The 25,630-nt window shown below is 41.0% G+C and overlaps 1 protein-coding gene across 8 annotated transcripts in view; it reads left to right on the forward strand.

The window, feature by feature from the left end:
• The window catches only part of Sox102F (transcription factor Sox102F), a 417,100-nt gene that overhangs the window by 161,959 nt on the left and 229,511 nt on the right, over nt 1-25,630 (forward strand). Inside the window, exon 1 of one of the 8 annotated variants that reach the window (XM_070282387.1) lies at nt 16,020-16,048. The exons of 5 other annotated variants lie outside the window; for them this stretch is intronic. In XM_070282387.1, the coding sequence (XP_070138488.1) occupies nt 16,035-16,048 (14 nt within the window). In that variant the 5' untranslated portion in view covers nt 16,020-16,034. 2 more of the 8 variants (XM_070282388.1, XM_043213667.2) reach the window with 2 other exon arrangements.

Consider the following 25,630-nt stretch of genomic DNA (forward strand, 5'->3'; position numbering starts at 1 on the left):
CCAATAAGCCTTCTATCTTGTTTGAATAAATGCTTGTTAACTCGCATAATACCACATCTGGAAACTTGCAATATGAGTCCGGCACACCAATTTGGCTTCCGAAAAAACCGTGGAACCATCAAGCAAGTGAACAGATTAACATCCGAAATACGCTCAGCCTTCGAACAGCGAGAATACTGCAGCGCTATTTTCCTCGACGTATCTCAAGCTTTCGACCGAGTTTGGCTCATCGGACTAATGCACAAACTTCTGGAATCATACCTCTACAAGAGGGTATTCTCAGTGGGATGCAACGCACCTTCGGTCGTCTACATCATCAAAGCTGGAGTTCCACAAGGAAGTGCATTTGGCCCGTGTCTATATGTTTTGTATACTGCGGATATTCCTACGAACGCACAACTAACAACGTCAACGTCCGCCGACGATACCGCTATCCTTAGGGGTTCTAGATGCCCAACGCAAGCAACAACCCAACTGGCTAATCATCTAATGGAAGTCATCTAATTAAAGGTGGCTGTCTGACTGGCGCATTAAAATAAACGAACAAGAGTGTAAACATTTAACGTTTACTCTTAATAGACAAACAGTTTACTCTTTTACTAAACGGTATGCTCAACGGTATGCCCTCAAGCTAACAAAGTAACAAACCTTGGCGTCCATCTTGATAGACGAATTACCTGGCGTAAGCACATCGAACGCAAAAAGATGCACCTAAAACTGAAAGCCAGCAGCCTCCACTGGATCATAAACTTACGATCGCCACTGTGCCTGGACTACAAGTTACTACTCTACAATTCAGTCCTAAAGCCAATCTGGACCTATGGCTCCCAGCTGTGGGGGAACGCGAGCAGCAGCAACATAGACATCATACAGCGCGCACAACCAAAAATCTTGAGAACTATCACTGGGGCACCTTGGTATGTTCGAAACGAAAACATCCACCGGGATTTCACCGTGTGAGCATGGCGCAGTTACAACGAAGAAATCAACAAAGGCAACTGCAACGAAAAGAAACGCGCAGATTCAGAGTTAAAAGAGAAGAATTGATCAACAACGGCAACAAGTTAATCGAGCATTTAAAGTGAGCAATTTCTTTGACTAGCCATCCAGTACGAACTTGATATTAAATATTCTGTTCATCCCGAAGTGATTATTGGTACTTTGGAAAAAGGATGCCCGCATTGTCATGCACTAAAATTTAAAAATGAGCCAGTTGGGATGGGTTGCTTATCAGAAAAAGTACAATTACCATCGCGCGGTTTATTTCTCGGTAAGGATCCAGATTCTACCCTCTTCCTTGAAGTACATTCGTACATTCAATTCATGCTTCCAAATGACATCGTTTTTACTCAACACAGATATGAATCGTGAACGATGGTACGATACTTTAAAAATGACAGCCATTGTTAGTCGCAATGTTTCATTACTTGATGACGAATAATAAATTATTTACGACACCGTTATGCTATATATACTGCGTGCAAAAGAAAGAAGGGTGTGTGCAAAGTTTCAAGTCGATAGCTTTAAAACTGAGAGACTAGTTCGCGTAGAAACGGACAGACAGACAGACAGACAGACGGACAGACGGACATGCTCATATCAACTCAGGAGGTGATCCTGATCAAGAATATATATACTTTATAGCGTCGGAGATGTCTCCTTCACTGCGTTGCACACTTTTGGACAAAATTATAATACCCTCTGCAAGGCTATAAAAAGAAAAACAAAAGGAACAAAGCAAAATAGCAAGCGATTCGTCTTCAAAAACAGTACCGCACCGTTTGAAGCTGAATGCTTTCGTTTCGTCTTCATCTTCGTCTCAGCGCGCACTATGTTTGCGGGCGAGGGAATTCATATGATTTGTTCTGCACTGTTTTTCGTCTTCAACTTCGTCTTCATCTTCGTCTTCGTCTCAGCGCGCACTATGTTTGCAGCCTAAGCGCAACTGGGTGCTTGTCCCACAATGCGCCTATTAGGGTTGATCCGCTTCTTTCTCGGGACAGCCACCTTTGATGCTGTTGGGGCCTGTCCCAGTGTAGCCTTTTTGCTCCCAGTGCTGGTAGGTATAGAAGGAGGAGCAACAATAAGCACCCCGGCCGAAGATACCTCGGGCCCAACGGGTCCAGCCGGTCCATTTACCTGGGCATGATCCACTTTGGCTTTAAGGCTTTCGAAAAGGGATTTTCGATCCAGAACTTTTTGATTTAGCTCATTTATTTGGAATGCGAATCATTTTTAATGAAGCAGCTATAAAATTGCCACATTAAGTTCGGAATGTTTATAAGTAATTTTATAGCTTCCGAGAGCAAATCCACACAAGCGGTGTGGTAAGCACGCCGGCAAATCGACGCGCACCGAACGGCCTCACACCCACGAAGTTGGGTAGCAGTAACATCTGCACTGCGCTCGGTGCAAACGGGAGGCGACATGAGCGAAATAGTAAACGCCCGAATTCAAAGAAAGCTAGATGCAGGCTCTTCTGCAGATGCAGATTTCATCTGTCATTTTTCATATATCAAATATATTAAAAAAATATATACAAATCAAAAAAAAAAAAACAATGGTCACGGTCTTGCTCACCCGCCCTGCTCACTCCGACTCCCGCGTCATGGAGTTCGCAGTGTAAAACCTCCCCTCCAATGCCAGAAACAAATTTCGCACCAACAACAAGTAGTACTACAATTTCTGTGACCACAGCGACAACCATTGCAATTCAAAAAACAGCAAAGTCAACGAATGCAGCAAGTGCAAAAACAACAACTTCGGAAAATGCCAAAATGGCCCCGATCTAAATTAAGCGCAAGCTCAGCCCGCAAAGTAATCCGGCAGGCAATCAACCAAAAATTACTCGAGTCCAGAAGATCGACTTCTACTCTTACTTTTCAACCCGCGATACCGAAGTGGAAAAATCGGCGCTTAAAAGCAACCCGGCTTTACTGACCGCTGAAACCCAAAGGGCACGGTCTTGCTCACCCGCTCTGCTCACTCCGACTCCCGCGTCATGGAGTTCGCAGTGTAAAACCCCCCCTCCAATATCGGAAACAAATTTCGCACCAACAACAAGCAGCGCTACAACTTCTGCAACAACAGCGAAAACCCCTGCAAATCAAAGTACCACGACGTCAACGACTACAGCGAGTACAAAAACAACAACCTCGGAAAGTGCCAAAACGGCAACGGCCACACAGACTGGAATGGATCGCTACATCCAAATTAAGCGCAAGCTTAGCCCGCAGAGTAATCCGGCAGGCAACAAAACAAAAATTAACCGTGTCCTGAATAACGATAATGAACCAGACAGATCCACTACTAACAGATTTGCCCTACTGGCGGAGGCTGAGGAAAACCAACCAGCCCAAGACACCGCAAAAAAACCCAAGCCCCCTCCAATCTATATTAGGGAAAAAAGCTCGAGTGCCCTGGTCAACAAAATTGCGTCGTTGATCGGGAACGGTGAAAACTTTCATGTTGTTCCGCTTATCAAAGGGAACATCCATGAAACAAAGGTGCAAACCAAGACTGAAGAGCACTTCCGAATAGTGTCAAAATATCTGGACACTGTACAGAAAAACTATTACACGTACCAGCTGAAAAGCAGTAAGGGCCTACAAGTGGTAGTAAAGGGAATAGAACCTGATGTTACCGCCGAGGAAATAAAAACCGCCCTTAAAGAAAAGGGCTTCGCCGCCAAGAATGTTATTAACATTCTAAATAAAGATAAAAAGCCACAACCCCTCTTCAAGGTCGAGCTCGAGCCTGAAAGCAGGTCGCTGAAGAAGAACGAAGTCCACCCAATCTACAACCTGCAATATCTTTTGCATCGGAAAATCACTGTTGAAGAGCCACATAAACGTAACGGTCCAGTGCAATGCACTAATTGTCAAGAGTATGGACACACAAGGTCTTACTGCACACTTTGGGCTGTCTGTGTAGTCTGCGGGGACGCCCACAAGTCCGCTTGCTGCACTACAAACAAGGACAGTACCGTGAAGAAATGTGGAAACTGCGGAGGCAGCCATACGGCAAACTATAGAGGATGTATTGTGTATAAGGAGTTAAAGAGTCGCATGCGTCAAGCGACCGCAACGCGCAACCAAAATCCACAGAATGCGTACGTTTCGTCAAAAACCACGCCAGACGTCTTCTTCGCCAAAGCTGCGAGATCCTCATTCGGTCCACTAAACACCACCAACGGCTTCTCCTATGCCGATGCTCTACGATCTGGAAGGGAAATTCCAATTCAGCCTAACTCTCAAAGCGCTCAACAGGCCCCAGAACAGCCACACAGCAAAACGGAAACTATGATGCTTACCCTCAAACAAAGTATGATGGAGCTTATGTCATTCATGAAAACGACCATGCAAACGCTTGTTCAAAACCAGAACATGGTGATACAGCTGCTCGTAGCACAACAGTCCAAATAATCTATGCAGGCGCTACGAATATCAATGTGGAACGCCAATGGTGTCTCACGGCATAAACTAGAATTGTCACAATTCTTGACCGAAAACCATATTGACGTTATGCTACTGGTGGAAACGCATCTTACAAGCAAATACAACTTTCATATAAGAGGCTACACAATCTACCGCACAGATCATCCAGATGGGAAAGCCCACGGCGGAACTGGAATTCTAATCAGAGAATGAATTAAACACCATTTTCACAAAAGGTTTGCAACAAACTTCTTGCAGGCCACATCGATACAAATTCAGTCAAGCAACGGAATCCTTTCAATTGCTGCCGTTTACTGCCCTCCTCGCTTCTCAATCTCGGAAGGACAATTTATGGACTTCTACAATTCACTTGGGGATCGATTTATAGCCGCAGGAGACTACAACGCCAAACATACGCACTGGGGATCACGTCTAGTGACTCCCAAAGGAAGACAATTGTACAATGCAATTATAAATGTGAAAAATAAACTGGACTACGTTTCCCCTGGAAGTCCCACATACTGGCCAACAGACTCACGAAAGCTCCCAGACCTTATTGATTTTGCAGTGACAAAAAACATACCTCGCAATCTAATAAGTGCCAAAGCAGTCTCGGACTTATCATCAGACCACTCGCCTGTGCTTCTAACGCTTCTTCAAAGCCCAGAAATAACCGAACACCCCTTCAGTCTGACGACGACAAAAACAAACTGGCTAAAATACAAAAAGTACGTGAGTGCCCACATAGAACTCGCCCCGGATTTTAACATGGAATCGGACATCGACTACACTACGAGCGCCCTGGAAGAAGTACTCGTTGCGGCAGCTAAAATCTCTACTCCTCATAGGAAAAAGTAGACCGAAACAAACACTTCAAATCTAATCAGCAAATCGAACAGCTCGTGCGAGAAAAGAGGCGCACGCGTCGTGATTGGCAAAACAGCAGATCACCAGCTTCAAAACAACGCCTTAAGGAAGCAACCCGATCACTCGACCAGGCTCTTCACCAACAGGAAGAAAATGCACAGCTGAGGTACATCCAGAATCTCTCGCCAACAAGCACAAAGTACCCCCTGTGGAGGGCCCACCCAAATCTTAGTGCCCCAATTGAAACGACCACCCCGAAGAAACGAAGAAACTCTTCGGGATGCTGGGCTCGCAGCAACGAAGACCGAGCTGAAACATTCGCCACACATCTCCAAAGTGTCTTCCAGCCAAACCCAGCCTCAAATTCATTCCTCCTGCCAGTAATTCAGCCAGAGTCCTCCCCTCAGCCAGCCGCACCTCCATTCCGGCCGAACGAAATCGAAAAAGTCATAAGAGGGCTAAAACCAAAAAAGGCTCCCGGTGGTGACCTATTGACCCCAAAGATGCTGAACTTCCGAACTTCCAAAATGCGCTATAGAGGTCGTCTGCAAACTATTTAATGGAATCATTAATCTTGGCTATTTCCCAAAAAAGTGGAAGAAATCCATTATTATAATGATACCGAAGCCTGGAAAAGACCACACAATTCCGTCATCATACAGACCAATAAGCCTTCTATCTTGTTTGTCTAAACTGTTTGAAAAATGCTTGTTAACTCGCATAATACCACATTTGGAAGCTTGCAATATCATCCCGGCACACCAATTTGGCTTTCGAAGAAACCATGGAACCATCGAACAAGTGAACAGATTAACATCCGAAATACGCTCAGCCTTCGAACAACGAGAATACTGCAGCGCTATTTTCCTCGACGTATCTCAAGCTTTCGACCGAGTTTGGCTCATCGGACTCATGCACAAAATTAAAACGTATTTGCCAACATACACCCACAAGCTACTGGAATCATACCTCTTCAATAGGGTATTCTCAGTGAGATGCAACGCAGCTACTTCGGGCGACTACACCATCGAAGCTGGAGTTCCACAGGGAAGCGCACTCGGGCCGTGTCTATATGTTTTGTATACTGCGGATATTCCTACGAGCGCACAACTAACAACGTCAACGTTCGCCGATGATACCGCTATTCTTAGTCGCTCCAGATGCCCAACGCAGGCAACAACCCAACTGGCTAATCATCTCACAATAGTGGAAAGGTGGCTGTCCGACTGGCGCATTAAAATAAACGAACAAAAGTGTAAACATATAACGTTTACTCTTAATAGACAAACATGCCCTCCGCTTTTACTAAACGGTATGCAGATCCCTCAAGCTAACGACGTAACGTACCTTGGCGTTCACCTTGATAGACGACTTACCTGGCGTAAGCACATCGAATGCAAAAAGATGCATCTAAAACTGAAAGCCAGCAGCCTCCACTGGATCATAAACTCACGATCGCCACTGTGCCTAGACTACAAGTTACTACTGTACAATTCAGTCCTGAAGCCAATCTGGACGTATGGCTCCCAGCTGTGGGGGAACGCGAGCAGCAGCAACATAGACATCATACAGCGCGCACAATCAAAAATCCTGAGAACTATCACAGGGGCACCTTGGTATGTTCGCAACGAAAACATCCACCGGGATCTGGGCATCCTCGCAGTGAAAGACGAAATCCAGAAGCAAAAAGAGTCATACAAAGAAAAACTGTCTTCGCACCCAAATTTTCTCGCTCGGGGATTGACTCGGGTTTCTAGCGTATCCCGCCTTAGACGCAACGACCTCCCAACCCAGCAATCGATTTTTAGGGACGTCTAACTCCGTATCAGTCAATATGACTGTTAGTTAAGTTAAAAATATAAGATTTGATACACCTCTTGTTAGTCTCGCAAAGAGAAGATTCAAGAAATAAAAGCAACGTTAAAATAAAAAAAAAAAAAAAAAAGAAGATCGACGAAAAACCAGGCAGTAACAGATTTTCCCTAGTGGCGGAGGTTGAGGAAAACACATCAGCGCAAGACACCGCAAAAAAACCCAAGCATCCCACAATCTATATAACGGAGAAAAGCTCGAGTGCCCTGGTTAACCGAACGTTGACAACATTCATGTTGTCCCGCTTATCAAAGCGAACATCCATGGAACAAAGGTGCAAACCAAGACTGAAGTGCACTTCTGAATCGTGTCCAAATATTTGGACAGAAAAACTATTACACATACCAGCTGAAAAGCAGTAAGGGCCTAAAAGTGGTAGTAAAGGGATGGAACCCGATGTTACCGCCGCGGAAATAAAAACCGCTCTTAAAGAAAAGGACTTCGCCGCCAAGAATGTTATTGACATTCTAAATAAATATAGAAAGCCACAACCCCTCTTCAAGGTCGAGCTCGAGCCAGAAAACAGGTCGCTGAAGAAGAACGAAATCCACCAAATCTACAACCTGCAATATTAATTGCATCGGGAATTACTGTTGACGAGCCAAATAAACGCAACGGTCCAGTGCAATGCACTAATTGTCAAGAGTATGGACACACCAGGTCTTACTGCTTACTTCGGGCTGTCTGTGTAATTTGCGGGGACGCCCACAACTCAGCTTACTGCACTACAAACAAGGACAGTACTCTTAAAGCGCTCAACAGGCCCCAGAACAGCCACACAGCAAAACGGAAACTATGATGCTTACCCTCAAACAAAGTATGATGGAGCTTTTGTCATTCATAAAAACGACCATGCAAACACTTGTTCAAAACCAGAACATGGTGATACAGCTGCTCGTAGCACAACAGTCTAAATAATCTATGCAGGCTCTACGAATATCTATGTGGAACGCCAATGGTGTCTCACGGCATAAACTAGAATTGTCACAATTCTTGACCGAAAACCATATTGACGTTATAAAATCCAGCGCTACTATAAAATGCTACTGGTGGAAACGCATCTTACAAGCAAATACAACTTTCAAATAAGAGGGTACACAATCTACCGCACAGATCATCCAGACGGAAAAGCCCACGGGGGAACTGGAGTTCTAATCAGAGAACCATTTTCACAAAAGGTTCGCAACAAACTTCTTTCAGGCCAGAGCGATACAAATTCAGTTAAGTAACGGAATACTTTCAATCGCTGCCGTTTACTGCCCTCCTCGTTTCTCAATCTCGAAAGGACAATTTATGGACTTCTACAATTTTCGTTTATAGCCGGATCGTTTTATAGCCGCAGGAGACTACAACGCCAAAACATGCGCACTGGGGATCACGTCTAGTGACTCCCAAAGAAAGGCAATTGTACAATGCAATTATAAATTTTAGCGGTTGTGCCCGCTGGACGCGCCTCTTCGGCTGGGGTGCATGTTGTTGCTCCCCCTGCAATGCCCACCAGCACTGGGAGCATAATGGCTACTCTGGGGCAGGCCACAACGGCATCTAAGGGGGCTGTCCCGAAGAAGAAGCGGATCATCCTTAATAGGCGCATTGTGGGACAAGCACCCAGTTGCGCTCAACTTCAAGTGCTTCCCACCTTGAAATACCTTCATGTGGGTAAATTCGCGACTTCTACTCAACCGGATGCACTGTGCAAATTGGTCGCAGATAAGCTGAACGTGGAGCCCAATGATTAAGTCTGTGCTAGGCTGATCAAAAAGGATGCTGACATCAACGCCCTCAAGTTCGTCAATTTTAAATTGGGAGTTCCGGAGCAAAATTTCCCAACAGTCTTCAATGACGATTTTTGGCCTATGTCGGTAAAAGTCAGCCGGTTTGTTCATAGAGAGCCGGCTAAGGTTATTGACCTCCCAACAATTCTACCTTTACCGCATTCGCAATCTTCAAAAAACCCCCAGTAAGCGGCGCCGCTGGCGCCGTTACATCGTTTTCTTCTACATCGTCTCAAGCTGCAGTTCGTCACCCCGATTGCTCTCTGCTGCGCTACCAACAACAATCGGCGTGGGCGTTCATGGTAACGGCTGACGCTGTCTTCAATTCCTCCAATAATTGGCTTCGTTTGCTGATCGATATTCTTCAACAACAACAACTTTTTTCAAGGCGAGTTGTTTATTTCTTATCTTCACTTGTGGATGCCCAACAACAAAAAGACGTTGGCAGCGCATCGCTTATCTTATCTCTTTTCGCTGGGCCACTCGCTGGTGCTTTCTTTTCGCCGATGGAAGATGTTTATTTACGTTTTGGACGTGTGGGTGGATCTTTGCTGCGTTTGGATGTGCCCGACAATGAAGGCTCAATGTTTTCACCTGGCACGGAATCTGCCTTGCTACTGGACTCTCGCAGATCTACTGATGAGTCTAATGGAAATGTCTATGTGTCCTTGTCGGCTATTTTGCAAGCTATGCGTATTGGATATGCCTCCACATGCACCAGAACCAGGAGTGCACTTTCACCATCACCGCCTTGATGGTGAAAAAAAAGCCTAAAAGTTCTATTCCAAAATATATCGGGAATGAGAACCAAGACCCGGATGGTATTCCTCAATTCTTCTGCCTGCGATTTTGATGTAATCATCCTTGTGGAAACGTGGCTCAATGACAAATTCAGCTCTTCTGAGTTCTTCGAGCCTAATTTGTACCATGTATTTCGAAAGGACCGAGATGCATTCAGTACCCAGTGTGAGCGAGGTGGAGGTGTGATCATCGCTATCCGTCGATCTCTTCAGGCTACACCACTGCGCCTTCCGGTGGCCGACCCTTTACTGGATCAGCTTGCGGTTTCAATCCAGGGCGTCCATGGCCCGTTCGTCATCATTGCATTATACATCCCTCCGAACAGCGCATTTAGTATCTATCATGCGCATATGGAAAACATCAGTAGTGTCTGTGCTAGAACGTCGGACCCTACCGCTTTGATGGTAGCTGGCGATTTCAACCTGAGCTCCATTGTCTGGTCTTGGGACCCGGATTCTCCTTGCATGCTACCTAGCAACGTTCACCAGAGTCATGAAATTGTAGTTTTAGATGATATTTTTAGTCTGGGCCTCTCCCAAGTAAATAATATTTTTAATGATTTATCCAAAATTCTTGATCTTATATTTTTAAATAATTTGGTTAATAGTAAAGTAGAATTATGCAATGTACCATTAAGTCCTTGTGATATGCACCACAAGCCGTTGGTAATTAATATTGAGTTTTATAGTTTTCGGCCTTCTGCTTCTCCAATTCCATATAATCATCTGAATGATACTAACTTGTCACTTATTAACGCCTCTATTTCAGCCTTTGATTGGGTTTCCCTTTTTTCGGATGGCTCAATCGATGATTGTTATACTAAGTTCTTGGTTGCCCTTTTTAATATTATTGATACTTATGCCCCTGTGAGGGTACGAAGATCCTATAGGCTTCCCTGGTATACAAAAAGTTTAAAAAATTTAAAGAATAGAAGGGATAAGCACTATAAACGATTTATAATGACAGGTGAGACTCGAGCAGGAGAGCTGTACCGGCAATTTAAGCGGGAATTTGATTTCCTTAATAAGTTCCTCTACAATCAGTATATAACCGATGTCGAAGCTAGCCTTCGATCCAATCCTAAAGCTTTTTGGCGGTTTGTTAACAGCAAAAAGTCAAAATCGGACATACCTTCATCCATATGTTATGGTAATTTAGCAGCCGACTCGGATCAGGGCGTTTCTGATCTTTTTGCAAAATACTTTGCCTCTAACATGGAGCCGAAGGTTCCTTGGAGTGATCATGAAACTCTTCTTAGCATTGAGCCTTTTCTTAATGTGAGTAAGATGGACATTTTATACGGTGACCTAGTTGAAGCCACTGGACATTTGACCGAGTCGCTCACACCTGACGTGGACGGTATCTCCCCATTCTTTCTTAAGAGGAGTATCGCTTCTCTTTCTACTCCCCTTCAGTTGCTGTTCTCCTTTTCGCTCTCATCTGGTAGATTCCCCCACCGGTGGAAGATGACTTCTATAACGCCTATTCACAAAGGTGGCAGTAGGTGTGATGTTACCAATTATCGACGTATTGCCAAAATTTGCAATGTCGCTAAGATACTGGAGCGGATAGTAACTAAAAAATTGACTTTTCTGGCTCGCAATTTCATATCCCCCAACCAGCATGGTTTTCTGCCTGGGAAATCCACTACCACTAATTTAGCTGTCTTTTCTAAGCACTGCTTTGAAGCTTTTGAAAACCGATTTCAGGTTGATGCCATTTACACCGACTTCTCCAAAACCTTCGACAAAGTGTGTCATGCTGCCCTTCTGGCCAAATTATATAAATTAGGTATTCATTCCTGCCTATTAAGTTGGTTCGAGTCTTATCTGGCTGACCGACCTTGCCACGTTACTGTTGGAGATGCTATCTCAAGTCCATTTGTCACCTCCTCTGGTCTTCCACAAGGCAGCTCTCTTTGACCTCTTCTATTTATCATTTTCATTAATGACATCTCGTCATGCTTTCGTCATTCGCACTTTTTAATGTATGCGGATGACCTTAAAATCTATAAAGAGATTAGCTGCATTAGTGACAGTTACTTGTTACAGGAGGATATATCCAGAGTTTACTCATGGTGCTCCCGCAATCTTCTTCCATTAAACTTATCTAAGTGTATGTTTACCCGTTACAGTAGGCGGTCTCTTAAAATCTGTACGGGTTATTCCATCAATAATTATAATTTGGCAGCTAAAGAAGAGGTGTTAGACCTTGGTGTCTTATTCGACAGCAAATTTAAATTTTCTGGTCACTTAGACTATATTTTACCTTAAGCGTATGCTATGCTGGGCTTTGTTAAGAGGCACGTGAACCAGTTCAAAAGTCCATACTCGAGCCTCAGCGTCTATGCTGCATTCATTCGGTCGAGGCTGGAATACGCCTCAATCATTTAAAAAACGGAATGTAAAGTTCGTTCCAACCGAATTGAGCGACTCCAGAAAAATTTTTTAAAATTTGCACTTCTGCCTCTAAGGTTTCAGGATCCTGTTCCTTCATACCAGAGCCGTTGCCTTCTTTTGAACGTTTGCACGTTGGAGGATCGGCGTAAACTGGCAGCGTTAACTTTTTTAAACAATTTAATTGTTGATAACATTGATTGTCCTTTTTTGTTGGGACTCGTTAATTTTAATGTTCCTCAAAGGGATCTTCGTACCTTTGCCCCCTTTCGGGTCAAGTGTCATAGGGCCCATTATCTTTTAAATGAGCCGATAGAGCGGGCTCTTTCTTATTTTAATTCTTTGCCGCCTAGCCTCCGAATTGAGTGGGGCTCTAATAAGGGTGTGTTAAAACGCAAGGTAATACGGCATTTATTAAGTTTTTGTTAATTTTGTAGTTTTATTTATTAGGTGTAAGTTGTTATTATGTAGCCATGTAAGGATTTGTCCGTTGGCCAACAGACTCCCAGACCTTATTGATTTTGCGGTGACAAATAAAAAGGCTTCGCAATCTACCAAGTGCCAAAGCAGTCTTGGACTTATCATCAGATCACTCGCCTGTGCTTCTAACGCTTCTTCAAAGTCCAGAAATAACCGAACACCCCTCAGCCTGACGACGCCAAAAACGAACTGGCTAAAATACAAAAAGTTCGTGAGTGCCCACATAAAACTCGCCTCAGAGTTTAACATGGAATCGGACATCGACTACACTACGAGCGCCCTGGAAGAAGTACTCGTTGCGGCAGCTAAACTCTCTACTCGTCATGGGAAAGAAGTAGACCGAAACAAATACTTCAAATTGGCAAAACGGAAGATCACCAGCTTCAAAACAACGCTTTAAGGAAGCATTCCGATCACTCGACCAGGCTCTTCACCAAATGCACAGCTGAGGTACATCCAGAATCTCTCGCCAATAAGCACAAAGTACCCCCTGTGGAGGGCCCACCCAAATCTTAGCGCCCCAATTGAAACAACCACCCCGATAAGAAACTCTTCGGGATGTTGGGCTCGCAGCAACGAAGACCGAGCTGAAACATTTGCCACGCATCTCCAAAGTGTCTTCCAGCCAAACCCAGCCTCAAATTCATTCCTCCTACCAGTAATTCAGCCAGAGTCCTCCCCTCAGCCAGCTGCACCTTCATTCAGGCCGAACGAAATCGAAAAAGTGATAAGAGGGATAAAACCAAAAAAGACTCCCGGTAGTGACCTATTGACGCCAAAGATGCTGATCGAACTTTCAAAATACGCTATAAAGGTCGTCTGCAAACTATTTAATGGAATTATTCATCTTGGCTATTTCTTAAAAAAGTGGAGAACTCCCTCATTATAATGATACCGAAGCCTGGAAAAGACGACACAATTCCGTCATCATACAGACCAATAAGCCTTCTATCTTGTTTGAATAAATGCTTGTTAACTCGCATAATACCACATCTGGAAACTTGCAATATGAGTCCGGCACACCAATTTGGCTTCCGAAAAAACCGTGGAACCATCGAGCAAGTGAACAGATTAACATCCGAAATACGCTCAGCCTTCGAACAGCGAGAATACTGCAGCGCTATTTTCCTCGACGTATCTCAAGCTTTCGACCGAGTTTGGCTCATCGGACTAATGCACAAACTTCTGGAATCATACCTCTACAATAGGGTATTCTCAGTGGGATGCAACGCACCTTCGGTCGTCTACATCATCAAAGCTGGAGTTCCACAAGGAAGTGCATTTGGCCCGTGTCTATATGTTTTGTATACTGCGGATATTCCTACGAACGCACAACTAACAACGTCAACGTCCGCCGACGATACCGCTATCCTTAGGGGTTCTAGATGCCCAACGCAAGCAACAACCCAACTGGCTAATCATCTAATGGAAGTCATCTAATTAAAGGTGGCTGTCTGACTGGCGCATTAAAATAAACGAACAAGAGTGTAAACATATAACGTTTACTCTTAATAGACAAACAGTTTACTCTTTCACTAAACGGTATGCTCAACGGTATGCCCTCAAGCTAACAAAGTAACAAACCTTGGCGTCCATCTTGATAGACGAATTACCTGGCGTAAGCACATCGAATGCAAAAAGATGCACCTAAAACTGAAAGCCAGCAGCCTCCACTGGATCATAAACTTACGATCGCCACTGTGCCTGGACTACAAGTTACTACTCTACAATTCAGTCCTAAAGCCAATCTGGACCTATGGCTCCCAGCTGTGGGGGAACGCGAGCAGCAGCAACATAGACATCATACAGCGCGCACAACCAAAAATCTTGAGAACTATCACTGGGGCACCTTGGTATGTTCGAAACGAAAACATCCACCGGGATTTCACCGTGTGAGCATGGCGCAGTTACAACGAAGAAATCAACAAAGGCAACTGCAACGAAAAGAAACGCGCAGATTCAGAGTTAAAAGAGAAGAATTAATCAACAACGGCAACAAGTTAATCGAGCATTTAAAGTGAGCAATTTCTTTGACTAGCCATCCAGTACGAACTTGATATTAAATATTCTGTTCATCCCGAAGTGATTATTGGTACTTTGGAAAAAGGATGCCCGCATTGTCATGCACTAAAATTTAAAAATGAGCCAGTTGGGATGGGTTGCTCATCAGAAAAAGTACAATTACCATCGCGCGGTTTATTTCTCGGTAAGGATCAAGATTCTACCCTCTTCCTTGAAGTACATTCGAACATTCAATTCATGCTTCCAAATGACATCGTTTTTACTCAACTCAGATATGAATCGTGAACGATAGTACGATACTTTAAAAATGACAGCCATTGTTAGTCGCAATGTTTCATTACTTGATGACGAATAATAAATTATTTACGACACCGTTATGCTTGCAGATGCGGCAGGTCGAGGATTTTTTTTTTTTCATGCTCCATGCTATTTCGCTACTTCTTGCCAAGATATGATCAAAAAATGGCACCGCATTGGCCATTGCATCTTCTGGCATTGCAGCAACTTTTTTAGATGTCATTGAACATTTAAAATAATTCCGGTGCAGTGTGCAACATAACAAAATAATCGTCTATGGTCATAGTGCTAAAACAATGTTAAAAAATAATTTTGGATGAATGCACTATGGCACGTAAACATTCGCTTGAGGCATTGGATAGGGCATTGAGGGATTTAAAAAAAACCATAAACTATTTGGCGGCTCTTTGTTTCTTCTTTCAGGTGATTTCAGACAAACTCGTTACGTTATTTCACGTTCAACGTATGCTGATTAAATTAATGCTTGCATCGCGACTGGGTCGTAATTTTGAAAAAGTACAACTGACGAGGAATATGCGCGATCAAATGCTTCGGAATGGAAATTGGCGATGGGAATGTTGCTGTACGTGAAAAAAATTGATTTACTGGAAATACCAAAATATATTTATTAACCAAAATAATGAAAAAAACAACTTGCCCTTTTAGAAAACAAAAAGGGGCAAAACAACGATTGCCGTGGTTGTAAATATAATAATGTCACTACCGTATTTGGACACCGCCATTTCCCTTTGCTATGTCTTTGGTCTCCGACTGGTTATACCCTGTTCCTGTCTCAGTATATTGATTTTTAATGATTCGTAAAAAAATATACATACAATCCATCCTAAACAAATTTACGCTAAAACATTAAAAAAAATAATATAACAAATAATATAATTTCTTTCGTCATTTCACCCAATAACGAACATCCGAATTTTCTTAGGGTAGCAAGTCGGAAAATTATGAAAAATCAAAAATTGTGTATGTGAATCTGTGACACGCATACCTACAAAGATGAATCGAAGCGCAAACCAATCTTCTTCATGGTGCTACTTTCTGAGACTAAAAACATTCTATGAAAACCTTCTATGAGAAAATTACCGTAAGATGAACAAAAGATGAGCGTAAGAAAGAGAGTAAGACCTGCTGGGGCCTGCTGGGGCTTGTCACTAGAAATTTTTGCGTCCATTTTCCTTGAAGGAAAAAATGGGTAGTCTGCTGTATGATTAGTGGTTGTACCAAAGATACAATACATAGATGGGACAGATGGGCGCTTAATGGTGAGGGGGGAACTCTTTTTTTAGAACTCTTTTCGTGTATGTATGTGTCAAAAAAAATGTGAGCCTTTGTATGTATTTTTCACTGCATGCACGGCTGTGTAAAAATGTTTTGGCTTCCAAATTTCAATTTCTCAACGTTTCGGTTTACAATGCGCCGATATGGTAGTAGAACAAATAGTACTTTTGATTGAGTCAGGGTGGCAATACTCTCGAGTTATGGCGGCACCGTAATGCATAGAGTTGCTCTCTGTCGTGAAACTAAATGTTTTCATTTTTACAGTGGGTTCCCCCACGCGGTCTGCCAATATGCCGTAGAACCAGCACTCATAGAGTTTTTTACAGCGAGTTCCCCTACGAACTGAGGCGATGTATTTTTTTTGGATGGGTTATAAATTTTTGTTATAAAAATTATAGTTAAAAACAAAAAATAAACAAACAGATTATGTTTCGAGCCTGATTTGAAATTGCTTCACTCGCATTCGTTGTCGAGCGAAAAAATTCTTAAGCCTAACTTGTCGTAGTGTAACAATCTTCTCTTCTTCTACGTCCTTGCAGTTCCTACAGTCATCACTGTAATGCACCGATGGTCCTAATAACCTCACTGCAGTTGTGCCTGTTGAGAAAGATTAGCTTTATGCTTTATGCTAATCTTTATGCTACTTCACCATTTAATTAGGGCTACTAGGTCGAAGTCCTCCCTGCATTTGAGCCTGCATAATGCTAAAGAGATGCTCACATGTTCTTCACCGGTAGAAGAGGTTCGTTCCCATTCTTGCTAATTCATAAGGCGCCATTTCCCATTTTGTTTCATTTGCCATTTTGTCCCTATGTCCGACTAACCACATGAGTCGTATGTCATGCTGCTCTGCGATCTTGTTAAGAGATAGTCATTTAGTGTCCTAGAGTTGAATGAAAGGCCGTCATTTTGACTGCCTGTCTAAAATATACATGTTGTGTCTTGATTGCCAACGAGGACTGGGGATTTGAGTGCTTTCATAATGGGTGAATGGGTGAAAAAAGTGGGTGAACAATAGTCTGTACCCCCAGTTGGCGTGAAGTGGTGTAAATCTAGCATGGTGTAAATCTATTACCATAATTCCTTCTTTTCTTTCTTTACATTACATTTTTACGATTCTTCAAAACAGACTATTAGAGAATTATTATTAACTATTAACTATTCTTTGAAAAGTACTGCATTTCAGGTCAATAGCCTTTTGACAGATGTAAAGCGCAACTGTCACTTTGTATTCTCTATCCATAGTGCTAAGCTTCCAGTTCCATTTTCGGTCTAGCTTGATTCCTAGGTACTAAGCCCCACCATGGGGGTAAGTGGTTACCCTAAAAGCTATGAAAGTTTTAAATTTGGCAACTTAAGCTTCCTAGTGAAAATGAAAAATTTGATTCAAGCCCGTTCTTAATTGCACATTCTAAAGGTAACTTTTCATTACGTCGCGAAGAGTTTGTGGAAATTTCCCAGAAAAATCAATTGCAACTACGTCCGCGTAAGAAATAAGTTTACAGGCACCCCCCTTTAGGGATCGTAGTAGGTTATTTACCGCCACGTTCCAAAGAAAGGGGCAGAGTACAGCTCTTTTCGAAGTACCTCCACTAACGAGTCTCTGATTAGACGCTCCTCATAGTGTGGCCTCGACAGCTTGTTAACCAGAATCTCTGATTAGGTGAGCAACAGAATGTTGTTCGTAAAGCTGGGCTGATGTTTTGCCACAGCTGTTGCCCACCCTTCCATGATCACCAGTTCCGCGAAATAATTATTGGTGATCCCAAAGAAATCGGCTATCTAATTTCACCTGCCATCTTCATCCTGTATGACTCCCACAGATAATAGATTCAGCAATTCATTTTTAAACCTAATGACCTCCCCTTACTACTCTAATTTATTTCTACCATATTAATATTTAAAATTATCTATAAGTGAAGTTTATGTGATAACATTTAATGGTTGTCCCTAAAGGACAGTTTTAAATAAAAGTTACCCTGCTATTACAAAAAAAAAAAAAAATTTTAAACGTTACAAAGTTTATTTATGGTTATAAGGTTGCATAAAACAAAAAGGAAGGGAAATTTAAATTAAATATATAATTAAATGTATTTAGTAGATATGTTATAATAAAATAAAAATGATCTTAGGATTTATATCTCTATTAGTCGGCGTAAGAATTAATTAGAATCGAATTCATATTAAGTCGAATTAATATGAAATAATAATATATATGGCTAGACAAAAACAATATTAAGAACAATGTTTATTGAGAGAATCTGGTCTTCCATAGTAGGTATTCTTTAATATTATTTCCTAAATTTATTTCTTAAAATGTCTCAAAGTATTTTCAATTCAAATTTGATAGCAAGGGATTTTAATTAACATTAGAAAGGTTTTTAATTTTGGAACACAGCAAAAGCATTAAAAATAATATTCCAAGATTCCAATTATTTTTATTAAATATTAATTAATTAATTTAAGATCAAAAATAAATTCATTTTTCTTTCCTTATGTAATTGCGGAAGGCTGTAAATTAATATTGGGGAATATATTAAAAAAAATATATATATATTTAATCAACAACGTTAGCATTCATGCGCTATAATTTTTTTTCAGTTTACCATTGTTCGGAATCTTAATTGCAAACCGCATGGTTCTATTTCACCGTTAGGGAAATAAAAATCTTCCATGTAAAGCTTTTGGTACACTGAGAAAAATTGGCATAACCACAAAAAAATTTTTAATTTGGAATAACGTTTTTTTTGTTTCTATTTCACTTACATCGAGTTTATTTTCGACGTCCAAAAGATCTTTTTTCGGGTTAAGCGATGAATATGAATGTTTTGAATGTTATGAATGTTTATATATATCCACAAAACTTATTCATTTTTTCCGAACCATTCATTTTTAGTATTTAAGTAATTAAATAAGAAATACAAAATTTAGGGAACTGGAACCGTTATTTTCTTACATTATTAAACTCAAAGCTCCAAAAAAAATAATTACTACCAAAATAAGAAAACTAAATAAAATGTATAATTCCAGAAACCAACATTGGATAGGCATAACTGTCTTGGGGCGATGCGTGACGTCATTGGATGATGAGAATAATTCGGGTGCATATGCTGGCCATTGGCGGGTTTTAGTTAATGAGGGAAAATTATTGGCACATGCACCTTATTTCCAAAGAAAATTTCATTTCTCACACCAATTTAAATTAATCCATCTGATCCCGCAGTGGGGCGCTGCAAGCCCTTCTTAGGCTAGTTGGGGACTTATAAGCTTATTCCCAATGTAATAACAATAAAAAATGGGTTCTTACTGGGTGCCAATTCGACCTAAAAAAAAAATGGCGAATTTAACAAAAAAACACGATTGGCACCAAAAAAAAATGTAATTCACTTTTAATGCACTGAGCGCTGCTCACTTCCCTCGGCGTATAAGTTTTGGAAACTTATGTGGAAATTTCCCACCGCGTGTCTTATTTCTTTTTTCCGTGGTTAAATATATACTTTGAGTTTAACCGCGAGCGATGCGCTTATCTTAGCAGCCACAAGAGAAAAAGAACTTGGCCGCTGCTTATTCTATGCTTAGACCGATACTTAAATGATAAATTCTAGGTAGATAATTGATTATCAATAGATAAGGAACTTTAAGCTTAACCAAGCTTTTTGTTTTGCTATTTTTTTCTATTCCAAGCTTAACTAAATGGGGTTTACTTTTAGGCATTTTTTTTTCTATATTTTTTTTTATTTGTTAGGTTACAACAAGCGCATTACAAATGTACGATTCAACTATGCATATTTATATATAGTTGTATATTACAATGTTTTATTGTTATGTTATGTATATATTGAAGTCATTGTAATTGTTTTCTGAAAATATATGTATTCATTATTATTTTATAAAATTTATTTTATATATCTAACATAAAAGATATGAAAGATTTATCTTTAAGATATTTCTTAATAAAAAATCTTTTCAATAAAATTTAGCCGCTAAAAAAAATTTGTTAAGTAATTTAATTCAAGAAAACCATGAAACTTGTAAGAAAATAATAAAAAGGGTTAAAAATTATAACTGTAAAAGAATCATTCATCCATTCGAGAAAAAACAATCCCACTATAACTAACCTTTCGGTCAACTCATCCACTATAAAAAAATTTAAAAGAAGAATTTTTCTCAACAGAAGAAACTAAACGAATGCATAGAGTGTCTTAAAAACGATTCAAGACATTCAGCTGCATTCCTCATTCCAAAAACACTCTTTTGGCTTCCAACCCCAACTCACTCTGTTTCAAAGTAAGAATATGCCTTTGAGTTAGAATGCTCTTAATATAATACATCTCACTCCCATTCACTCAAGTCGTTGTGTCTCTTGCCCTCATTCATTTTATTCCATTCGAATGTATTCTTTGGCAAAGGCATATGTATGTATTCCTGCACACCTCTATTGTGCATACATACAATTGGCGACATCACCCGGCGATGTCTGTGAATTGCAATAGGCAGATGTGTATCATGAAGTGCCACCCCCAAAAAAAAAACTGCTAAAAGAATTTCTGGGACTGGGACAAGTGTAAGGATTGTTAGTAGCTGCGGGTAATTTTAATATCTCCATATCACCATTTTTATCACTTATCACGCACCACGACTACACCACGGACATGTTTGACATTCACTTGGTCAGGTGCTGGACTTCTGCTCCGTTTCAGATTCACATGGAATTACGCTTTCCAAAACGTTGCCCCTTTCTAACCTTGAGAAATTATACCATCTCACGCTAGAGGGTTCCCCACTTTCTATGGAGGGTTCCATCCCACTTTCAATAGAAAGAAATTCTTTTATAAGACCTTAAGTCTCCACTCAAAACTCAAAAAGTTTGTTTCTTCCATATGGGTTACTTTATGAAACCAAAAACATAATTTCGAAGTTTGATTGGATTGATCTACTGGCACGTGAAGATATTAATATTATTAATAATTTCATATTTGTCATATTTCCCCTCATGTGGTAGGAGACCTACATTATTCCTCTGCATAAAAATTGGAAAAAATCCGACGCTGCAAATTATAGAGACACTACTCTTAAGTAAACTAGAGGAAAGAAGTGGCAAATAAACTCATCCCATTCAATTTCCCAACTGATTGGATTTTTACCTAATTAACCTAACTTGTTTTTATACCCTTGGAGAGGGTATTTTAATTTTGTCCAAAAGTGTGCAACGCAGTGAAGTAGACATCTCCGACCCTATAAAGTATATATATTCTTGATCAGGATCACCTCCTGAGTTGAAATGAGCATGTCCGTCTGTCTGTCTTCTGTTTCTGCCATAGCTGCCATATAACTGATTGATGGGAAATGGTATAACTTTAGTGTTTTTAGAGTTAGAGAGTTAAAATTGTGACACGGGAGCTGTTTTTGGCAAAACATAACGACATGCCAAATTTCATAAGGATCGGCCAACTATATCTTATATCTGCCATATAACTGAACGATCGGAAATGGTTTTTGGTAGAAATACCAACTTTGGTATTTTTGAAGATAGAATTTTCGGACTTTTTTAGATTTTATTTTATAATAAATTGGGTTATATTATCTTATTCTCATAAGGATCAGCTAACTATATCCGATGTTTGCTTAGCAAATTACCTTAAGCTTGAGGATCGAAATGCAAACGCATGTCTTTTTATTGATTTACTCCTCAAAAGGCTATAAACTTTCTCTAAGAAGGCGACTTAGAAAGATAAACTCTGGCTAACTATCTGGGCGTTATAATAGATTTGAAATTTAAATATTCCCACCATATATCATATTTTTACCATGGATAATAAACCAAAAGGTATGCTTGGTTTTATTAAAATATTTTCTAAAGATTTTAATGACTAATATTGACCAAAAATCTGTTCAAAGATTTAAAAAAAAGTTGTAGTCATTGTAATCTTCAAAATTTTTCTTTTCACACTCACTCGGGGATAGCCCCGGGATTTTCGCCACACGTCATGCAGCCAGCGCAAATAAGTTTTTGCCCCAAAAGGTCACCATTGCGAAGCTATTTCGCAAATTTTCAGACAAGAACGTACCGTGGGCATAGCAACCAGTGCACCAAAAAGCATTCGCAGAACTTAAGAAAATGATTGCAACAGATACTGCCCTAACATACTACTCTCCAGACCGGCCATTGATCTTAAGTTGCAATTAGTGCCCATAATTGCATTAAGGCCCCGTAATCATAAGGCCCACAATATGAAAGAAGGGATGAAAAAATCAAGCTGTCCAAAGCAGAAAGGAAATGCGCGCAGGTCGACTGAAAAGCTGTAGCGTTAGTCGCGGAAGCTACAAAACTTTATTACTACTTAAGCGGAAGAAAGTTAACGCTTATTACAGACCATCGCCTACGCCCTTGAATTTTTTCAACAGAAAATAAAATAAGTAATACAAAAGAAATACACCACGACCCACCCTTAGAAGAAGTTTAAATAACCAAATGGGCAACTAACCCCTCTGTTTTTCGATTGCTGGATGAACGTCTCGTCGCAGGCGGCCTTCCCTGAAAATCCGAGTCAGTCCCCGAGCAAGAATATTTGTGTGCGACGACATTTTTTCTTTGGATGACACTTTTTTTCTGGACTTTTGTTGTTAGTGCTCGCGTTCACCCACAGCTGGGAGCCATACCTCCAAATTGGCTTAGGACTGAATTGTTGAGTAGTACCTCGAAGTCCAATCACAGTGGCGATCGTGAGTTTATGATCCAGTGGAGGCTGGAGGGGTATTATAATTTTGGTCATCGCAGTGTGCAACGCAGTGAAGGAGACATCTCCGACCCTATAAAGTTTATATATTTTTGATCAATTCTTGGTATTTTTAAAGTAAGAGAGTTCAAATTTTACATAACAGCTATTTTCGGCAAAATAATACGGCATGCCAAATTTCATAAGGATCGGCAGACTATATCCTATAGCTGCCATGTACGATCGAAAATGACTCAACTTTCGTGTTTTTGAAGTAGAAAGCTGAATCTTCATACAGATTATATTTTTTGGCAGATAATCCGACCTACCAAATTTCAGACCGATCGGTCGACTATATCTTGCTGCCATATAACTGAACGATCGGAAATGGTTTTTGGTAGAAATACCAACTTTGGTATTTTTGAAAATAGGAGTTTGGGACTTTTTTTAGATTTTGTATTATAATAAATTGGGTTATATTATCATATTCTCATAAGGATCGGCCAACTATATCCGATGTTTGCGATACATATCCGGTTTTAACTGAAAGGGTATATCAACTTCGGCTCCGCCCGAAGTTAGCTTTCCTTTCTTGTTTTTTTGGGAATTCCCAAAAAAATCGCTCATTACTCATGTACTGGCGATAGAGGATCGCCAGATCTCGTTTCAGGTATCTTTCCTCGTTTGTCCCTTGCTTCTGATGCTTATGTGGAGGTCCAGGGACTCTGCTGTCCCAGCATGGAGACTTCGGCATGAATTCGCGCATCACATTGCGCGATCTAAAAATGGAACCCGCGTATTGTTATGGGTAGCGCTACGGTCACATAGGAGGGACGAAGATAAGTCCTTGCAGTCTGAAGGTATTGTGGCATCTTCCAGTTCACTGGCCTGACGTTCAAAGACGCGGTTGGTCTGCTGGGAGTATATGGTCGTCTCAAGAACTTGTCTCTGGATTTCATCAGTCGGCTCCCAATCATATTGAACAGAAGTCCCCCTTTCACTCTAAGTCAAAGAGTGGAAAAAACTCACATTTGATTGTATGCGTAGCAGCAAATACAATCAGAGCAGAGCGAAAAAACGTAGTATTTTATTGAATTTTAACCATAATTCGATCCCAATATTCTTCAATCGAGGGGAGAAAACCCGTGGTCAAGGCCATTAACAGGTAGCTATGAATCAGTGTTGACGTTATGATCAATTTTTCGGGGCTAAGCCTGGGTTTTTGGAACACGTAATGTGTGATCTGCCGAAGGTTAGGTGTCACCGGTGTTTTTTGCACGTCCTCTTTGGTCCTGTGTCATCAGCGGGAATTGTTTATTTTATTCCCTTTATTAATTTAATTTATCTGTTTTATTATTGGATTTATTTTTTATATATTTAGTTATTTAGTTATCTCTAGTCGGCTTGCTCATCTTTTATCAATGCAGTTTTATCTGTCTTAACCGTTATCGTGGTACACATTCTGCTCGCTTTATCTTTCTTCGTATATGCGACATAAGCTGTCCCTATCTCATTCTTTTGCCCATGGTGGGAAGGAGACATCTCCGACCCTATAAAGTATATATATTCTTGATCAAGATCACCTCCTGAGCTGATATGAGCATGTCCGTCTGTCCGTCTGTCTGTTTCTACGCGAACTAGTCTCTCAATTTTAAAGCTATCGACTTAAAACTTTGCACACACCCTTCTTTCCTTTGCACGCAGTATATAAGCCGAGGCGACCGGGATCGGCCGACTATATCCTATAGCTGCGATATAACTGATTGATCGGAAATGGTATAACTTCGGTGCTTTTAAAGTTAGAGAGTTTAAAATTACATGAGATCTATATTTGGCAAAATAATACGACATGCTAAACTTCTCAAGGATCGGCCGACTATATTCTATAGATGTCATATAACTGAATGATCGAAAATGACCGTACTTTCGTGTTTTTGAAGAAAGTAAGCAGATTTGATCGGACAATGCCACAAACTTCGTAGGAGCAAAATCGATTGAAGGAAATGAAGCCAATTTTTTTTCGCCGTTGAGCATCACAGAGAATCGCTGGACTTCTGCTTCCGAAATCCATGAAGTGGCGATTTATCCCTCACCAGGGGCTTATGGATATCTATAGGGGCTATATATCCCAGGCTTATAGAAAGCAGCTGTAAAACAAAAAAAATACCATTTTTTTAGGGTCCTTTGATTAACTATATTTAAGGCCGATGAGGCGATACTCTGGTCTATCACATTGTTGCGGTGTTTCATTCTATGCCGCTCGTCCCTATCTTGAGGAACCCAGCTGATCTTGACGTCATCCAGCTTAAGAAAACCAGGCGTTTTCAGGCTTAAAATCAACTGATTGAATGCTTGGGAGCGCGCCTTATTCCTTTCGCTTATTCCTTCTTATTCCGCGGCTAGCTCACAGAGTTTGTGGGTCTGTTCCACCGAATTCATAGTTCGACGTGATTGCCCGAGACCCAAAATAATTCAGATAGCATAAAATTTTATAAACCCTTTATCAGAGGCCTTTTTATTCTGAGCCCTTTCCAAACACAATATTAATTACTCCTTGTTTTCAAAATGGGCTCCGCTTCGGACCCTGGCTGCTCCTCCTGATGTCTGCTTGGCTTCGTCGTCAGCGCTTCCTGTTCGCCGTTCCTGTTGCTATGATCGCTGCTTCTACTCCG

The sequence above is a fragment of the Drosophila bipectinata genome, chromosome 4 (assembly GCF_030179905.1).
Source record: "Drosophila bipectinata strain 14024-0381.07 chromosome 4, DbipHiC1v2, whole genome shotgun sequence".
NCBI classification, from domain to species: domain Eukaryota; kingdom Metazoa; phylum Arthropoda; class Insecta; order Diptera; family Drosophilidae; genus Drosophila; species Drosophila bipectinata.